This window comes from Megascapheus bottae, chromosome 28, assembly GCF_031878675.1.
Source record: "Megascapheus bottae isolate mThoBot1 chromosome 28, mThoBot2.hap1, whole genome shotgun sequence".
Lineage (NCBI taxonomy): Eukaryota > Metazoa > Chordata > Mammalia > Rodentia > Geomyidae > Megascapheus > Megascapheus bottae.
Window position 1 is genome coordinate 3,274,301 of NC_143536.1, and position 19,968 is coordinate 3,294,268.

At 42.1% G+C, this 19,968-nt stretch overlaps 1 protein-coding gene across 3 annotated transcripts in view; it reads left to right on the top strand.

The window, feature by feature from the left end:
• The window catches only part of Clip1 (CAP-Gly domain containing linker protein 1), a 73,498-nt gene that overhangs the window by 47,880 nt on the left and 5,650 nt on the right, over positions 1–19,968 (top strand). For all 3 annotated transcript variants that reach the window (XM_090319969.1, XM_090319967.1, XM_090319968.1), the window contains 6 exons: positions 3,147–3,253; positions 6,948–7,068; positions 10,804–10,856; positions 18,513–18,630; positions 18,708–18,858; positions 19,401–19,450. In XM_090319969.1, the coding sequence (XP_090176095.1) occupies positions 3,147–3,253; positions 6,948–7,068; positions 10,804–10,856; positions 18,513–18,630; positions 18,708–18,858; positions 19,401–19,450 (600 nt within the window). The remainder of the gene's footprint in view (positions 1–3,146; positions 3,254–6,947; positions 7,069–10,803; positions 10,857–18,512; positions 18,631–18,707; positions 18,859–19,400; positions 19,451–19,968) is intronic.

Consider the following 19,968-nt stretch of genomic DNA (forward strand, 5'->3'; position numbering starts at 1 on the left):
GACCAATTTATCACATGGAGGTATTTTTGTTCTATCCACAGGTAGCACTTTTCCTTCTTGGATAATTCCCTAACTCCTGTTCCCTGTTCCCATCTCACTGTAACTTTCTCTCTTCTTAGAAAGCCACTATCTAAATCTCTATCAGACAGACTCACACGGAAATGGTTGTGTGATTCTGAATACCTGCAGATATTTTTTTTTAAGTCACAGGAAGGGAAGATGTTTGGGAAGTAGAACAAGGGGCAGGATGGTAAATGGGGTAACTATATGAAGACTTGGCCTCCTGGGTGACTGACAAGACAGTGACATTTTGAGGTAATGTTAGGGTGAACAAAATTTGATATAGAGAAGAATACACTTAGGATTGACAATACTAAGAAGACAAGTTAAAAATAAAAAGAGTTGCTGGTGGCTCATGCTTGTCATCTTAGCTATTTAGGAGGCTGGCATCTGAGGATTGCAGTTCGAAGCCAGCCCAGGTAGGAAAGTCTGTGACATGCTCATCTCCAATAAACTACTCAGAAAAAGCTAAAAGTGGTGCTGTGGCTCAAGTGGCAGAGCACTAGCCCAGAACCAATATAAAAAAAAAAACAAATAAGCTGGGACCATGTGCAACTGACTCAAGCCTATAATCCTATAATCCTAGCCACTTAGGAAGCTGAGATCTAAAGGATTTCAGTTCAGAGCCAACCCACCAGAAAAGGTCTACAAGACTCCGTCTCCATAAAAGCTGGACTGGATTTCGGTTCAGAGCCAGCCCAAGCAGAAAAGGTCTACAGACTCCATCTCCATAATAAATAGCACAAAGCTGGCCCAAGTAGTAGAACACCAGCCAAGCAAATAAGCCAAATAAATATGAGGGCCCATGTCCAATCGCTGGTATGGGAAAGAGGGTGGGGAACAAGTGAGGAACTGATGGCTCACAGCTATAATTCTAACTACTTGGAAGACAGAGATTGGGGGATCAAGGTTAATTAAGGCTGGTTATTGTTGCATGTACCTGTTTCCAGCAACAAAGGAGCACAGCTTAGACATAAAGCAAAACCTTGAAAACAACCGACACAGAAATAACCAGCACTTGGCAGTAAGTGTCCACCTAGCAAACTTGATGCCTTGGGTTCAAACCCCACTACTGAAAAAGAGAAATTAGTAAAACAAAAAAATAATAAAAGAAGACAGGTACTGGAGGCTCACTCCTATAATCCTAGCTACTCAGGAGGCTGAGATCCGATAATCTTGGTCCAAAGTCACTCCAGGCAAGAAAGTCCATGAGATTCTTATCTCTAATTAACCACATGAAAACTAAAAGTAGAGCTGTGGCTTAAAGGCTGCTAGCCTTGAGCAAAAGTGCTCATGAGGGGCTGGGAGTTTGGCCTAGTGGTAGAGTGCTTGCCTACCATGCACGAAGACCTGGGTTCAATTCCTCGGTACCCCACATACATAGCAAAAAGCCAGAAGTGGTGCTGAGGCTCAAGTGGTAGAGTGCTAGTCTTGAGAAAGTCCAAGAACAGTGCTCAAGCCCTGAGCTCAAGCCAAGGACTGGCCAAAAAAAAAAAAAAAAATAAGCTCATGAACCCTGTGCCCAGGCTCTGAGTTCAACCCCACAGCCAAAAAGAAATCATGAAAGGCAATCAAAGTTTTAAGCCAGTGTGAATAAAAGTTTAGGAAATGTCTCTAACCTTTAAGGTTGAGATCAGACAGAATTGTGCATCTTGTTGTATACCCTAAAGTCTGGAGGAACTTGGGTCCATTGTGATACTTCTTTTTTTCTTGTTCCCGCCCCAGCCCCAGCCTGTTGTTGGGCTTGAACTTGGGCCTGAATGCTATCTAAGCTTTTTTGCTCAGGGCTAGTGTCCCACTTGGAGGCCCAGTGCCACTTGCTGGTTTTCTGGTGGTTAGTTAGAGATAAGAATCTCACTGCCCCAGGCTGGCTTTCAACCTGGATCCTTAGAGCTCCTTTTCCTGAGTAGCTAGGGTTCAGATGTGAGCTGCCAACATCTGGCTGACATTTTGTTTTTCTTGATCATAAATCTGAGATGATAGAGGGCATTAAAAGGAAGTTGGTGGTATTAAAATTAACAAGACACTTTCTAGATTTCTGGCTGGTGGCATATGAGAGAACTCTTCTTTACTGGCTGTAGAAGACAAAGACAAAGCCCAGAGAACCAGCCTGACCTCAGAATCACACCATGTCATGATAGCCTCTTTGAGTTCTCATCCTTGACAGGTGCTTTGCATGCTGAGCTCCAGCCATCTACCAGAGCCTCCCCTTAGCCACTCCCATTATCCCACCAACATACCTGCTTTCTCATCAGGCTCTAGACCCTCTCCTAGCTGCATCCCTTGAGGGAAGTGCTGGGCCTGAATGGGTAGCAATTCCCTTTAGTCTCATGGCTTGTTTCTCTTCATACTAAAGTTCAGGTGGATACCAAAAACTTTTTCCAGTCAACAAATATGTTCAAATTTTTTTATAATAAGGACTATGTAAATTTAGTACTGTCACTGGGAAAATATATCCAGCATCATTATGTTATGTAAAGGGAAGGAAAGGAATCTTGTTTAATCACAAAGAATAATCCTTTGTCGTTGATTTATAGTTTCTTGCTTTTTTAAGATGGATCATTTTGAAATAGGAAACCTTTTTTTTTTTTTTTTTTTGCCAGTCCTGGGCTTGAGCTCAGGGCCTGAGCACTGTCCTTGGACTTTCTCAAGACGAGCACTCTACCACTTGAGCCTCAGCACCACTTCTGGCTTTTTCTGTTCATTGGAGATTGGAGAGTCTTACAAACTTACCTGCCTGGGTTGGCTTTGAACCATGATCCTCAAATCTCAGCTTCCTGAGTAGCTAGGATCAAGCTTTGTGATAAGTACTGGGAATTGTAATACAAGATGCAAGGGAGCTTTTGTTTTAACTCATATTTGACATTTTAGCCAAGTGAACAGGAAATGTAAGGAAGAGACTAAAAATGTATAATAGACTTGTCATTTGTAGTCTCTTCACTTAGGTGAACTCCCCCTTTTCCTTTTTACAAGTGATGATTTCATGTATTTTCAATATAATTTTTTACGAATAATTTGTCTATCCAGCCAAGCCATTGGAAAATGAAATAATTTCATCAAGTGTTATTTTTTTCTTGGTGTTTAAGTTGGATACACTTAAAGAAAACAATCTGAAAAATGTGGAAGAGCTGAACAAATCAAAAGAACTTCTGACAGTTGAGAACCAGAAAATGGAAGAATTCAGGAAAGAAATGTAAGTTTTATGCTCTTTGAAAGAAATTATGGAGGGCTGGGAATGTGGCTTAGTGGTAGAGTGCTTGCCTGGCATTCATGAAAGCCTGGGTTCGATTCCTCTATACCACATAAACAGAAAAAGCCAGAAGGGGTGCTGTGGCTTACGTGGTAGCCTTCAGCAAAAAAAGCTCAGGGACAGTGCCCAGGCCCTGAGTTGAAGTCCCAGGATTGGCAAAAATAAATAACTTATAAAACTTACTTTAATTTGGAAAAAGGAAAACAGTGCTCTGTGTGTGTGTGTGTGTGTGTGTGTGTGTGTGTGTGTGTGTGTGTGTGTGTGTGTGTGTGTGCGTGTGTGTGTGTGCGTGTGCGCACGCGAGCGAGCACCAGTCCTTGGCTTGAAGAACTCAGAGCCTAGGCACTGTCTCTGAGCTTTTTTTTTCTTTCTTTCTTCCCTCAAGGCTAGTGCTGTAGTGCACTACCACTTGAGCCACAGCTTCATTTTCAGCTTTTGGGGGAGGGTAGTTAATTGGATATAAGAGTTTCACAGACTTTGCTGCCTGAGGCACCTTCCAACTGAGATCTTTAGTCCTCAGCTGCCTGAGTAACCAGGGTTATGGTGAGCATTTTGAATGACTTCAGATCAGGATTTAGGAGCCAGAAGCTGGTGAAGGAAGTAGTGCAACCAAGCATCCTACCTTAGACTCTGTATCTTCTGCCCCAGGCTGGAGGGAATCTCATCTTCTAGTCAGTTCCTGGCCGCCCTGTAACAAGAACAGAGCTTCCCTCAGAAGGAAGTTGTGGTGGACAGACTGGCAGCAGGAAAGGGGAAGTTGACTGACACCCAATTTCCTCCTCTAGACTTGGTCCCATTTCAGGGACCATCTGTTATCAAAGGCCTGTGTGATGGGAACAGTGCTTTGACTCAAAACACTGTGGTTGTTTTGTGTTCCTTAGTTGCATTCCTCAGTGGCAAAACCTAGAGAAAAAGGAGTGTCAGTATCCTGGAGGGATTTAAGAGGAACCCCTTTCCAGAGGATACAACCCTCAGCCCTGGAAACTAGTGCTTTTTTACTGGCTGTAGAAGACAAAGACAAAGCCCAGAGAACCAGCCTGACGTCAGAATCACACCATGTCATGATAGCCTCTTTGAGCTCTCATCCTTGACAGGTGCTTTGCATGCTGAGCTCCAGCCATCTACCAGAGCCCTCCCCCTTAGCCACTCCCATTATCCCACCAACATACCTGCTTTCTCATCAGGCCCTAGACCCTCTCCTAGCTGCATCCCTTGAGGGAAGTGCTGGGCCTGAATGGGTAGCAATTCCCTTTAGTCTTGTTGCTCTTTTCTTTGGTTTTATTTAGGAAAGCCATTGATTTTGGTTAGCCAGATGTTTTCAACTAGAGAATATCAATTTATTTCCCATGATAATACATTTATGATGGTGTCATGAGTAGAATAATAGCAATTTTTGTTCTGTCTCTCAGTTTAAAACTACAGAATCATTTTTTGTTTGTTTCAGATTATTCTGTCATATAGAATAAAAGTAGCTTCTTTAAAAGTTGTTAGAAAAAGGGGCCGTGAGTTTGGCCTAGTGGTTGAGTGCTTACCTAGCATGCACGAAGACCCGGGTTCGATTCCTCGGTACCATATACATAGAAAAAAGCCAGAAGTGGTGCTGAGGCTCAAGTGGTAGAGCTCTAGCCTTGAGAAAGGCCAAGGACAGTGCTCAGGCCCTGAGCTTAAGCCCAGGACTGTGGCACACACAAAAAAAGAAGTTGTTAGAAATGTGTAGTATTGTTTTTTGCAGTGTTGTGGGTGGAACTAACACCTTGAGTATGCTATTCACTGAATACCTTCTCTAGCCCCTAAAAATATTTCTGTGAATGTTTTTAGAATCAGCCCTGAACTCAAGCCTGGGACTGGCAAAAAAAAAAAAAAAAAAAAAAAAAATCTGTCTTCCCTGAGTGTCTTAGGGTTGGACTACAGGATCCCTTTTTCTCCATGAAGTGCATCCCCCCACTGTGCACTGGAGACAAACCAAAGTGTTCTTGCATTTGGATGGTGGTGTTGGCTCAAGTGGCAGAGTGTCTACTTGAGCAAAAAGTGTTCAAGGACAGTGTGCAGTCCCTGAGTTCGAGCCTCAGGACAAAAAAGAGAGGGAGGGAGGGGGAGGGAGGGAAGGAGAGGGAGAGAGAGAGGGGGAGAGAGAGAGAGAGAGAGAGAGAGAGAGAGAGAGAGAGAGAGAGAGAGAGAGAGAGAGAGATATCATTTGGAGCCAGACAATGGGGGCTCATGCCTGTAATCTCAGTTACTCAGGAGGCTGAGATCTAAAAATTATGGTTCAAAGCCAGCTCCTGCAGGAAATTCTTTGAGTCTTATCTCCAGTTAATTACCACAAAGCCAGACGTTGAACTGTGGCTCATGTGGTAGAGCACTGCCCTTGAAGCACAAGAGCTTGTGGATAATGTGCAGGCCCTGAGTTCTAGCCTTCAGGACCAAAACAAAAAATAAAATAATCTTTTAAGCTTTTGGATTACTAATTACTTGTGGCTAAAATTTCTTCTCAATTTTATTTCATTTGCTAAATAAATAAAAATCTTTGTAAAAAGTTATTTTTAGTGTGCTAGGAGATTTTTTGTATAGCTTTACTTCGCCAAAGCATGAGGCCATCCCAGAATGCATTTTATAGGTAGGTGGAGAAATAAAAATCAAGAAAATTGAAGATGTCAGGCATTGCCACCCATTAGACAATTAAGTTAAAAATAGATGTGTTCATGCATCAGCAGATGGATTCATACTCAGATGACTGGATTCAGAATTCAGCCATGCAGATTGCTAAGTGGAGGTTAGCCAGCACAGACATAATTCAAAATTGCATTGAAATGTTCTATAACATCAAACTAAAATCCATTGATCAAACAAAATATGTTGAATATCCATGTGTAAAGGGTAATATATTCATTGTTTGGCATTAATTTTAGCAATGAGAAAATATTTTATAAACATGGATCCTGTTTATATTTTATATATTGATTATATTCATGTTATAAGCTAACTAGCAAGCTGTATTATATCTTTGTTAACTTCTTTTGGTTACAAATTAGCATTGTGGAAAGAATACCATAAAAATATAATACCTGCCATTTAATTAGATAACTATTTCCTTAGGCACATCATTTCTGTGTCCTAAATATATACTCAGATTCATGTCAGCAATTGATTCTGAAAGACACTGGTAAATCAGATCATTGGACTTCCATTTCTGCCAGAGAAAGACAGATTATACATCTCTACAGCTAAAATAGAATGCTGTGGCAGCAAATTATATTACTTTATTAATGTCATAGATTTAATGTAATTATCTAATAGAAATATTCCTAAAGGCAAGGCTGCAGTGATCATTTCATTTGTCATTATTTATTTATTTTAGCAGAATTCCTTGTATGGAGCAAGCGGGAGGTGGGGGGTGAGAGGGTGGACCTTGTGTTCATTAGGTTTAAAAAATGCAGTAATTGTGGGTGGCCATCCTCCTTTAGATGCGAGTGCTGTGTGGCCTCTCCTGCCTGTAGCCTACACTGGCTCCTGTTGTTGTAGACCCCAGTGAGCATGTGACCCAGATCTATTTTCCTCAGTGCTTGTGAAGCTGGTTGTCTCCCACAGTTTCCTTGCCTGTCTTGTTTCTATGGTAACCCTGCACTCACCGTCCTTGCAGAGAAACCCTAAAGCAGGCAGCAGCCCAGAAGTCCCAGCAGCTTTCGGCATTGCAAGAAGAGAACGTCAAACTTGCTGAGGAACTGGGGAGAAGCAGAGACGAAGTCACAAGTCATCAAAAGGTCAGTGAACCTTTGGTGTTGGGGTTTCTAGATCTGTTATGCTGACTTTTCTTGCTGCTCTCAGTATACCTGGAGACTTCTCAGATATGTTTGGTATGGGTGGGCCATTCCAGATGGGATTTCAAGTTACCTGGACTGTATGTCTCCTTGTTTGTGTGTGGGTTTTTTGGTTTTTGGGGGTTTTTTTTTGTATTTTTTTGTTTGTTTTGCTTTGTTTTTTACCAGTCCTAGGGTTTGAACTCAGTGCCTAGGCACTCTCCCTGAGCTCGTCTATCACTTGAGCCACAGTGTCACTTCTGGCTTTGTCTGTTTATGTGGTACTAAGGATTGAACCCAAGGCTTCATGCAAACACGCTACCACTATGCTACATTCACAACCCCAGAGTTTTCTTATTCTTAAATGCCACATTCTCCAGACTTCACATTGATGTGATGCTGTTGACTGAGAGTAGCTATTTCATTGGCTCTTATTTTGTGGCAGGCACACCTAGATGATAGCTGTTATCCCACTTAGTCTATACTAAAATTCTGTGTGATGGCATTTTTTAGCCCATGAATATAAGAGAAAATGGCAGCAAAAAGAAGATTGTAATTTGATCAGTGTCATTTGGCAAGTGATGTCAAGGGTTGTGTGTCATCTTCTGTTTTGGGTCTGGGAAAGAATGTTGACTTATGGAGAATCACTACTGTCCTTTGATAAACATGTGAGAAATTGGAGTTCATGAGAAACTGAAGCCCTTTGACCTGAAGAAGTTCTCCTCGTAACCCCCCTTGGCAGCTAGCGAGAGCATCTAAAAACACTGACGAACCCACAGGACTTCGAAGAGGAGTTAGGTAGTGCTGAGTCTGTTCCTTTCTTAATTTTTTCATTTCATTGAACCTCTCTGGTGCCGGAGCCAGCTGGCAGCAAGGCGGGATTCCTGATTTAGGGGGTGAGGATGAGAAAAGAAAAGACAAGAAACAGATGGGGTCTGGAGGGCTACAGCCTGAGACTACAGCCTATGGCTGTAAGCTTAAGGCTGCAGCACCCGTTTAGTTCTCGTTCCTGTCATATATACTCTCTTCAAAACAAGAACCTGCAGGTGTTACATTGGTAATCAAGTCTCAGCAGAAAGTGATTCATGATACTGGCGATATAGCTCAAAGTTCATAGGCATGGCATCATACATGACAGCTCATTTCTTTGTGTGGTTATCTTACTCAGTGATGCAGATCCATGGGCCAGCCTGACCCTACATTCAGCTCCCAACATCTTCCCCGTCTTTATTTTAAAAGAAGCGAATCCGCCTGTCTTAGGTTGGGTGGATCGCTGACTCTGCCTTACCTGTCATGGGGAACTTCTTCAGATCAAGCTGAAGGCCCTCTTTTAGATTGGTCAGAGCAGCGTCCCTTCATACCTGTCCCTGGCTGCGATTCCTCAAACTCATTTATCTGGAGCCTGATTTTATGGAGTTGATCTGCAAGGTTTAGTAACGAATTTTGCAAGATCTCCACCACACAAGGTAGGCAAATAAGAATTATAAGCAACATTCCCAGACTAACAAAGGCCACCAGCAAGCCTGTTAAGTTGTTCAAGGAAGGAACATAGTGCTGAAACTGTTCAAACAGCTTTTAGGTGGTCTGTGTTATCTCAACGCCAAGTGATGGCGTTCAAATCTAATGATTTGTCTATGGAGCTGAAACAAATCTAGAGATAAGTTTTCATGATGCCAAATTCCATTTAAGTGGGCCACAATACAATCCCAGGAACAAGCAGATCCATTGTATATAACGCAAATAAAATTGAACCTAACATGGCAACAGACTCTTCGAAGAGTCTGTAGTGTGTGAACCACTTCCCTAAGGAAGATTGCTGTCTCATATGATGCTTTAAGTCTTTGTTCCACTTTATCCTCCCCCTGCCCTGCAGCTGTAAAGCCCTATTAGTGTTACGGGCCAAGTGACTGACATATTGGGTAGTGTGAACACCTTGCGTCAAGGCCACAGTGGCAGCTGCGGCAGTAGCCGCTTAAGGAAATAAGAACTAGAATACCTGCTACTATTAATCCAATAAACCTCCTAGGACGCAGCAGGTCCAGAATTGTCATACCGGGGTCCAGACATATTCACAGGTAACATAATAAAAAGTGGTTGTTTAACAATAATAATAGAGGTAGCTAATCCACTATACATACAATTTGCAGAACAATTATCACATGTCACATGAAACTGTAGAAACAATGGATATGTTAAAAGGTCCATACATAATGCCAAAAGGAGGAAAAACACAGCTCATAATGTTCTTTTGATAGGAGGAGTTCGGCCAGGTCACATTACCAAGGGCTGCCTCTGGGTATCAGAGATAACACATGGGGTGGAGAAACTTACCAAGAACAAGCTGAAATAGCAATTAAGCAATCATTTAACTCAAGGAAATAAATTCTAAATTGCCTAATGCCTCTGGGCTAAACAAGATACAATGTTTACGATTTAAACAGCTCAATGCATTACAATACCAGATTTTTTAAATGCAGATTTCAGAATCTTTAGAAAAATCATTGTAACCAGTTCCTCTGGTTAAAATGCAATAAAACAATGTAATAATCCTTTGAAACATTGGAAACATTCAAATCTAATTATTTTCTTGAAGTTTAGACTTAGATTTACCCAATTGCCCTTGTGTTTCAAGTATAAATTCATCCATTGTTTTACACAATATGCTGACAATTTAACCTTGAACATGTTCACTCACAACCATTCCACACACATTCATACTCAAAGATCTTAAAGTGTACTAAATTAATATTGGCTGTACATTTTCCAGAAGTTTTAATGTCAAGAGAGTTTTGCCAATCTTATTCTTGCAGGTGAGAAACAGGTTCAAAACAAAACTTTTTACAAGGCAGCTTAGTTGAAATTATTATTTGGTGGGAATCTTTCAGCACCAAATTTAGCCCATCTAGAATGACTTTTGAGTGGTTAGTTGGAGATAAGAGTCTCATGAGGACTTTTCTGCCTGGGCTAGCTTTGGACAATGATCCTTAGATCTCAGCCTCCTGAGTAGCCTAGATTACTGGTGTGAGCACGCAGCCATTTCTCTTTTTTGTTAGTGTAATTAGTAGAGTGAGTTACCTTTTGATGAAAAGAGAGCTCATATGTGTCTTTTTTACATTAACAGTATGGACTAAAACTGGTATTTGATAGAAATGTGTTTCGCTATTCTTTCTGGTACTGAAGATGTCTTCTTTCTTACCTACCTGAGTCCTTTGTTATCTTTCAAGAGGACTGGAAATTCTTCTGTAACCTCTTTCTTTTATTGAAGACAAATGCTTAGAATATTGTAGCCATTCATTGAGGCCCACAAAGGCCAAATGACCTGCTTTCTAGTCCTCTGTGCATTAATGATTCTTGCCTGATACTGATCAAAGCAGTGGAACCAGACTGTTAATTGTGAAGCTGGCTCTCGTTTAACAAACATTTATTGGGAAGTAAAGATGTCATATAATGTTCAATGCTAATATTTAATACTTCTCCCAGGCCTCTTGTGACAAGGGGAGTCATCAAGTCATAGGTGATGTGTAAATTGCTGTCCCCTTGTGCTTGGTGGTTGCCTGCTTGACTTCACTGGCTGTGAAGATAGCCAGTAGCTTCTGCTGTCCTGATGATGGGCGTGTGACACGTGGAGGGAGAAGCTGGCCTCTGAAGCCTTGTTCTGAACTAAACTCTTTTTTTTTTTCTCTTTGCTTTTGTTTTCAGTTGGAAGAAGAAAGATCTGTACTCAACAATCAATTGTTAGAAATGAAAAAGAGGTAAGTTTTTTTTTCTGTTTTTTTGATGTGTATGTGTGTTAAGGAAAACTTGAGAAAGTGGTGTGTATAATAACTTGTAGAAAACAAATGACCTTAGAAAGTAGCATGTGTTGGCTGGGAGTTTTGCCTAGTGGTAGAGTGCTTGCCTAGCATGCACAAAGGCCTGGGTACCACATACATACAAAAAAGCCAGTAGTGGTGCTGAGCCTTGAGAAAGTCCAAGGGTAGTGCTCAGGCCCTGAGGTCAAGCCCACGACTGGCGAAAGAAAGAAAGAAAGAAAGAAAGAAAGAAAGAAAGAAAGAAAGAAAGAAAGAAAGAAAGAAAGAAAGAAAGAAAGAAAGAAAGAAAGAAAGAAAGAAAGAAAGAAAGAAAGAAAGAAAGAAAGAGAAAGAAAGAAAGAAAGAAAGAAAGAAAGAAAGAAAGAAAGAAAGAAAGAAAGAGGGGCCAGAAGTTTGGCCTAGTGGTTAAAGTGCTTGCCTAGCATGCATGAAGACCCGGGTTCGATTCCTCGGTACCACATACATAGAAAAAAGCCAGAAGTGGTGCTGAGCTCAAGTGGTAGAGTGCTAGCCTTGAGAAAGTCCAAGGACAGTGCTCAGGCCCTGAGCTCAAGCCCAGGACTGGCAAAAAAAAAGAAAGGAAGGAAGGAAGGAAGGAAAAGAAAAGAAAGGAAAAGAAAGAAGCAAGCATGTGCTAATTTGGTATGCTTATCATTGGAAGATTATGAAAAGTTCTGTTGCATTTACTCAGAAATATTCTCATTGGATTGTTTCATAACACTCATAGTTCCTGGCCCTTGGGAACTAAAATATTCTAATTTTATTGATAATAATTGCTGGGTATACAATACTGATTTCAATTACTTAAGAATTATAATTCTTCAGCAATAATGGGTAATATGGCTTTAAATGTTTGTATTCATTTTCTAAAAACACAAACAACTTATACTATTCAAATAGAAACCTAGTGTAATAGTCCTGGTACTTTTGAGAAAAGATGGCCATGACTCACAGAAACTAAACATTCAAAAGCCTGTGAAGCCGGGCACCATGGCTCATGCCTATACTCCTAGCTACTCAGGAGGCTGAGACCTGAGGATCTCAGTTCAAAGCCAGCCTGGGCACTAAAGACCTCAAGACTCTTATCTCCAATTAACCTCTAGAAAAGTGGAAGTGGACCTGTGGCTCAAGGAGTAGGGTGGCAAGCCTTGAGCTGAAGAACTCAGGGACAGTGCCCAGGCCCAGAGTTCAAGTCCAATGACCAACAACAAAAAGCCAGTGGCTCACATTTGTAATCCTACAACTCAGGAAGCTGAGATCTGGGAATGGTAGTAAAAAGCCAGCCTTGATGGACAAATATGAGACTTTTTTTTCCCATATAACCTGCAAGAGGCTAGAAATGGAGCTGTGTGTACAGTGATAAAGCTCCAGCCTTCAGCAAAAAAAAAAGCCAAGCAAGTATGGAATCCTAGTATCAGCATAAAAGAATGAATGAATGAATGAGGCCAAAGTATAAATAAAGGATACTGGATCAGAGGTGCCTTTCCTTCTCTGGCTGGATTAAGACATACTTACATTCCTTCTTTCGAAGTGAAGTGGGAGCTGGTGTTTACACTCAGAGCTCAGGGATGCATCAGGCATGGCCCAGATTGGGGGAGGGAGGAGCTTGGCCTGCTGTGCCTTCACCTGTGCCTCTCTGCTGTCACTACTCTGTCCCATGCGCCCCAGAGTATTTAATTTTATACTTTACTGCTCTTTTTTTGGGGGGGAGGGGGTCAGTTGTGGGCTTGAACTCTGGGCCTGGGTGCTCTTTAGCTCAAGGCAACTGCCCTAACCCTTGCCACAGCACCACTTCTGATTTTCTAGTGGTTAATTGGAGATAAGAGCCTCATGGTCTTTGATGCCCAGTCTGGCTTTGAACCGTGATCCTCAGATCTCAGCCTACTGAGTAGCTAGGATTACTTGGATAAGCCACTGCACCCGGTTTCTTTGTTGCTGTTTCCTCCTTTTCCTTCTCTCCTTCCTCCTCCTCCTTCTGTTCCTCCTCTTCTTCCTCTTCCTCCTGCTCCTACTCCTCATCTTTCCTTCTCTCTTCTCCCACCTCTCCTTTTGGTACTTGGGATTAAACTCAGGGCCTCATGCTTTCTAGACAAATGCTTTCCAACACTTGAATCATGCCCACTTCACACTTTTGCTTCTTTACATTAAGACACTCAACACAAGGTGTTACCTAGAATGTGGGGGGAACCAAGACTTGTTCCCCTGGCTCTCTGGTAGGGAAACAAATGGTGAAATATCTCCCTACATTTACATAACACTTCATAATTCTCAAATTCATGCAGATGTGGTGGAGCCTTTTATCTTAAAATGATAAAACTAAATAAAGCCCCTAAAGCCAGGCAGCTGCATAGACTCAGTATCAGTGAATGATGGATGCTGGCTTAAAACTCATAACTTGAATATTTATATGAATTCTTTCTGTACTTAAAATAATTTTAATAATTATTTTTCCTTTTATTTTATTAATTTTCTATTTATGTGGTACTGAGGAACCAAATCCAGGGCCTCATGCATGCTAGGCAAGCACTCTACCATTAAACCACATTCCCTGCCTTTCTTATACACTTAGCCTTTTTATTTATATATTTATTTACTTATTTATTTATTTTTATTTTTTTACTAGTCCTGGGGCTTATACTCAGGACCTGAGCACTGTCCTTGGGCTTTCTCAAGGCTAGAGCTCTACCACTTGCGCCACAGCGCCACTTCCGGCTTTTTTTTTTTGTTCTATGTATGAGGTACCGAGGAATCGAACCTGGGTCTTTGTGTATGCTAGGCAAGCACTATAGCTACCACTAGGCCAAACTCCCGGCCCTCAATCTTTTTTTTTTTTTAATATTCTGTTTTATTAGTCCATACTTACCATGTGACTAAATTACATGCCTTTCATGTGACCTTTTTTATGACTTAAAAGAACGGAACAAACTTGAGGCCTGTGAAATTCTCTCTCCTTAATTCACAGTCTGTCCCTGTTTTATGTCCTGGATATTTAAGAGAGGATCTCTTGAAAGATTATTGCTAATATTGGCTCAGTGTGGTTGGTACACACCTGTCATCCAGCACTTGGGAAATGAGGAAGGATTTTAAGCTTGAGGCCAGCTAGACTACATAGCAAGATTCCATCTCAAAATGAGCAAGGAAGACTGGTGGCCTGACTGAAGGGGCTTGAGTCAATCCCCAGCACCACACACAAAAAGAGCCAGTGGCTATAGAAGGCCTCTTGATATCATTTGTTACAGGACAGGACAGGCACCAGGGTACTTTTTTTTGGGGGGAGGGCAGGTCATAGGGCTTGAACTCTGGGCCTGGGCACTGTCCCTGAGCTCTTGAGTTCACGGATACCACCCTACCCTTGAGCCAGTCCCCATTTCTCATTTTCTAGAAGTTAATTGGAGATTAGAGTCTCGGGTCCTTTTGTGCCTGGGCTGGTTTTGAACCTTGATCCTCAGATCTCAGCCTCCTGAGTAGCTAGGATGACAGGTGTGAGCCACCGCACCCGGCTCCTGGGTGCTGTTTTTCTGCTTCCCTTAGTCATCTACCTCTGTTGGTAATTTAGTTTGTATGGCCTGTAATAATGTCCAAACAGCCCTTAGCAAAAAAAAAAATTCCTTTCCATCCCAAATGTCAGTGTATTAAGAATCTGTATGTGGATATACGTTTGTAATGGTGAAGTAAATTTCTTTCTGGAGTGTAGAGTTCTGAAAAGAACTTGATGCCCTCAAGAGCCTTGCAGGTGTTTAGGTGACAAAGGTATCTGAAATGTGATTTCTACAAAGCCTAAAAGCCAGTGGTTTAATTTAGAAGTGATCGTTGCACATAGGTAGTCAAGACTAGCCCTGTTCATCACCCTCAGATGGTATGACATGGATGCACAGAACATACTCCTGCCCGCAGGTGACACTAGCTATCAGTCACCAGAGGCATCCTGGTGCTTCTGACATAGGTGAACATTGGGGTGCAGACAATATTTAGTATAGGATTTTCTCCAGATTCCAAAATATAATCCTTTGAAAAACTGGTTGGCAGTTTTAGAATGGGTTTCAAGGTGCAAATGAATGTAAGACTAAACTTGGACTTGCTTGAACTGCCAGAGGGGGAGGCCTCTCCAGCCTGGTATAGACTGGGGGACTGGTTTGGCATTTCTCTTTCTGGGCTTGGTCATGTCAAAGGGACAACAGATCAGAGTCTTCAAATGGGTCTTGGGGAGTCAGAATTCATTCTGGCAGCATAAATGCAAAATCTCTGTCGGAAGTGAAAACTGGTTTGCAATACTGCTCTAGTTCTGAAGCAGTCCATGCCACGCAGCTCATTCAGCTCACTGTGGGTTGTAACTGTCTGACTGTCTCCGAGCTTGCGCTACTTACCAATGCTCATTTCACCCCTCTCTTTTCCCTTTCCTACTCTTGCTTCCTTTGCTATATCTGTGTGTCTTTCATGGTAAGACTAAAAAAAGTCTATCCACGTTATAATAAATAAATTTCATATATTTTTAGTAAACCAAATTGTTGTATATATTTTTGGCTGCCTTTGTCCCTCTGTGTCTTGCTTTTGTTTTGTAAAATATACTCAGTAGTGTATATAAACACATACACACATATTTCTTCTAGATGTCTATATACAGCAAAGAACTGCAGTGCAAATTTAGTTCTTACTGTATTTGCATTTCTCTTCATGTTTCTAATATTTGGTTCTTGTTATCTTGCATTTTTAACGCTTGCCCAGTAATACTTTAAGGTATTTGCTTCATTACTGGAATTTATACCTTTTGTAAGTAGTAAGAAAAGAATCTGAGGGATCTCTTCCCCTGGAGGATGGGCAGAGAGATTTCTGGCTCTTAGCCCTTCTTTCATGCTGCGTTCCTCTCCCCTGTGGTGTTTTCAGTAATACCAGGCCCTTGTAGCCAGCATGGCTTAAACATGATGCAGTTTGCAATGCAATGTCAGTGATGTTGGCAGAGGCAGTTCACATAGTGGAACTAGGGCTTGGAGATAAACTAAAAATCCAGCAATGAAGCTCTATCACAGAGATGAGCTTCTAAGGTCTCTGTGTCCTGTCATCTGGCAGATAACGCTCCCTCCCCCCCCCTTCGGTGGATCTTGGGGTTTGAACGCGGCCTGCTGCTGTCCATGAGCATTTCAGCTCATGGCTTACTGCTCTACCCTTGAGCCACAGCCCCACTTCCCATTTTCTAAAGGGTAATTACAAATAAGAGTCTCAGGTCCTTTTGTGACCGGGCTGGCTTTGAACCTCAATCCTCAGATCTCAGCCTCCTGAGTAGCTACTGGCGTGAGTCACTGAGCCCAGGTATATCTCTGTCTTAATCGTGCATCCTGTGGCATCTTACACTTCTGGCCATCTTTTTAGGAAAAGCCTGACTGAGAGGTTGTGTGAATGGAAAGATAAGCACAGTGGGTTGGTGGCTAGAGGATGCCTGTCCTTTTTCTTGTCTGCCAGCTGATGGTGTTTATTCTTCCCTGATATTGGGTGTCTGAGGATTTGCTCGACAAAGGAGGAATCCACACCTGTCCTTAACGACAGCATCTTGATTTTCTTTTTTTTTTTTTTGCCAGTCCTGGGCCTTGAACTCAGGGACTGGGCACTGTCCTTGGGCTTTCTCAAGGCTAGAGCTTTACCACTTGCGCCACAGCACCATTTCTAGCTTTTTTTATGTATATGGTACCAAGAATTGAACCTGGGTCTTTGTGCATACTAAGCAAGCACTCTACCACTAGGCCAAACTTCCAGCCAAATCTTAGTATTTTTCAGTAAAAATATTTAAAATTAGTTTTCAAATTTGAGTTGGACTTTTAGCAAGTGAAAGTCCAAAACTTATTTCTGCACTATAACAACTATCAAATCAAATAAGTTTAGTAAAAAAAATCAAGGGTCCCACTATTTATTACATCTATAGATGGCCTCAGATACTTTCCATGTAGCAAACATTCATGGATTAAAGTTATTTTATCCTAAACAAGACCTCATTTCCTGACAAAGTGACAAGGTATTTCCCCTTAGTGATTCAGTATATCTGAAGTTCACCCTTTTCCCATTTTTTTTACTTCAAGAAATATATTAAAGTATCAGATTCTTTTCTTACTACTTACAATTCTGGAGTGTGAGTGTAAGCCACACAACAGATAAAAAAATAACACTTTTATTTTCATCTTTGTGTAGAATTACCATAAACTATGAGAATTCTGTAATTTCATGTGCCGGATACCTTGGGTCTCACTAACCAGACATACTTTCTGCCATTTCTAACCTGGGCTTCAGTTTCCTACTCCTCCAGTTGGTTCAAAATCAGACTACACCTCACATGCTCTGCATTCTCCCAGTTGCTTGTAACAGAGCCAGAATAACTGCATGTTATCGCTCCTGACTATTTTTGAGGACTGTTTGTGCTAATGCAGTGTCTACGGTTGTGCTGCCCAAGGGCTAGCCTAGGACATTGCTTCAGTTTTGTTTTCCCTAAGGTAGTTTTGTGATACAAAATCTGCTTCATCCTGCTTTACTGTGCTTGTAATGTGAAATTTCCATTTATAAAAGGGTTGTACCAACAGTGTAGCCAGACCTCAGTACCCACTCCATGCTGCCTCCCCACCCCATGAGCATCTCACGTTGCTATGGCAAGACTGTAGATGTACTGAGCTTTCCCAGTTTGTCACGTACGGCCTTTCTTATCCAAAATCCAAACTAGAAAACCACATTGCACTTGGGTGTTCTGTCTCTTTAGTCTCTTCGAACCAGTGACCGTTCCTCATTCAGTCTCTCCTTTTATGGCCTTGACCCATTTGTACACATGTAATTTTACAACATGTAAGAGCCTCCCTCCCCTGAATTCCTCCCTCTCTCCACCCACTGCCTAGGATCTAGGGGGCTGCCTCCCTCACCACAGGCCTCACCTGCCTCTTGCAGAGCCAGAGTTTCTTTTTTCTCTCTATTCTCTCACAGAGCCACCTTTTTCCCCTGGCAGCCCATTCTACAGTGTTATTTCTATGAACAACTTCATATCCTCCCAGATACCATGGCTAAAATAGTAATCCTTGAGTTTGAATAGTGATCATCTTTGCTGTGGTTTTGGCCCACACCATCTTAAAACTCATTCTTGAAACTTGCTAAAAAGTTACTGAAATTAGTGAGAACCAATTGATATTTCCAGCATACAACTGCTCTGCATGGCATCTGTGTAATTGCTTTGCATGTATGTATTTTAGCTGTCATTGCTTGGTAATAATCTATTCCATATGTAACAATATTCACCTTGGGGGGCTCTGTTTTGATATTTTTTGGAGGGGTGCAGTTTTTTTTTAATTTACATCATCCAAATTTATTAACTTGTCTCTTTAAGTTCAAATGGATACAATGATAATGCAGATTCTGGCATGTCTCTGCATAGGTAAACTTTTTCTCCCCTCACAGTAAGTAAAATTTCAAGTAAAAATTTGCAAGTACGTTTACTGCTCTATAAAGCTTCCTTCTTATACTTTTTTTTTTTAAAAAAACATAAACTAACGTTGAATGTCTGTTTTAGAATAGTTGTGCGCTGATGACTATTAGTTGATGTCTGGAACTCTTTTTAACTCTTTGGTCTTTTAGAGAATCCGAGTATATAAAAGACGCCGATGAAGAAAAAGCCTCCTTGCAGAAATCCATCAGCATTACTAGTGCTTTGCTCACAGAGAAGGATGCGGAGCTGGAGAAGCTGCGGAATGAGGTGGGCTACAGGGGGATGTGTCTCATGGCTGCTCTGGTCCGGCCTCTGTTCTCAACCCACCACTGTGTGTGTTGCAGGTCTCCGTTCTCAGGGGAGAAAATGCCTCTGCCAAGTCCCTGCACTCAGTTGTTCAGACTCTGGAGTCAGATAAGGTGAAGCTTGAGCTTAAGGTAAAGAACTTGGAGCTTCAACTCAAAGAAAACAAGAGGCAGCTCAGCAGCTCCTCAGGTAAAGTGCAGCCCACCTGACACTCTTGCATGTCTGGCACCCCAGCCTCCTTCCACCCCACTCTCCTCCAGGAGCCATGGTCCTCCTGTGCAGCTAGCTCTTGCACTGCCCCTGCTGGCCTATCCCTGGCTCCCCCACATGAACTCAGGAGCGCCCGTCATAGTCCAGGCCCCACATGGGCATGTGTGATGCTTCTCCTGGGCCTTTCTGTGATCTCTGACTACTGCCACATATCAGGCAGGCCGCCATGAAGGCAGTGACCACAGCAGACTCTGAAAGCACACACAGGGGAGGGGAGGATAGAGAGCCCTGTGCAGGAGGCAACTACTTGCTTCTTCCAGTCAGGCGGAGTGGCAGACATTTGTACTCAGTAGGTTGACTACTGAAAGGGATAGGGCAAGTGTCTGTGAGACGCTGGGGCCCCTGACCAGAGCACGGAGGGCCACGTGGGAAGGAGCTTCTCACACACCTTACTTCAGTAATAAGGAGAGTGGACTACAGTGTTGTTTACCCCCTTCTGCTTTGTCTTATTTTTATATAAGGTAACACTGATGCTCAGGCAGAAGAGGATGAGAGAGCCCAGGAGAGCCAGGTAATGTCCCTTCCTTACTGCTTTGCTCTCTTTCTGGTTTTCTTATGACTAGGCAACACATGTTCGCGTCCAGGCATTCAACAGCATTATAAATACGTACAGTAAAGTCTCCCACCCCTCTTTTGCTCACTCTCTCAACCTTTAAGCAGATAGTTACTGTGACTCCTATCTTATTTTGGCAGAGATTCTTTTTTAAAAATAGGAGTAGGCTAGGAGTTTGGCCTAGTAGTAAAGTACTTGCTTAGCATGCACAAAGACCCAGGTTCCATTCCTCAATACCACATATATAGAAAAAAGCCGGAAGTGGTGCTGAGGCTCAAGTGGTGGAGCTCTAGCCTTGACAAAGTTCAAGGATAATGCTCAGGCTCTGAGCTCAAGCCCAGGACTGGCCAAAAATAAAAATAAAAATAGGAGTCGTAATCTCTGTAGTCCTGGTACTTGCAAAGCTGAGGATTGCTTGAACCTAAGAGAAACCAGGCTGAGAAGAAGCACAGTGGGACCAACACCACATATACACG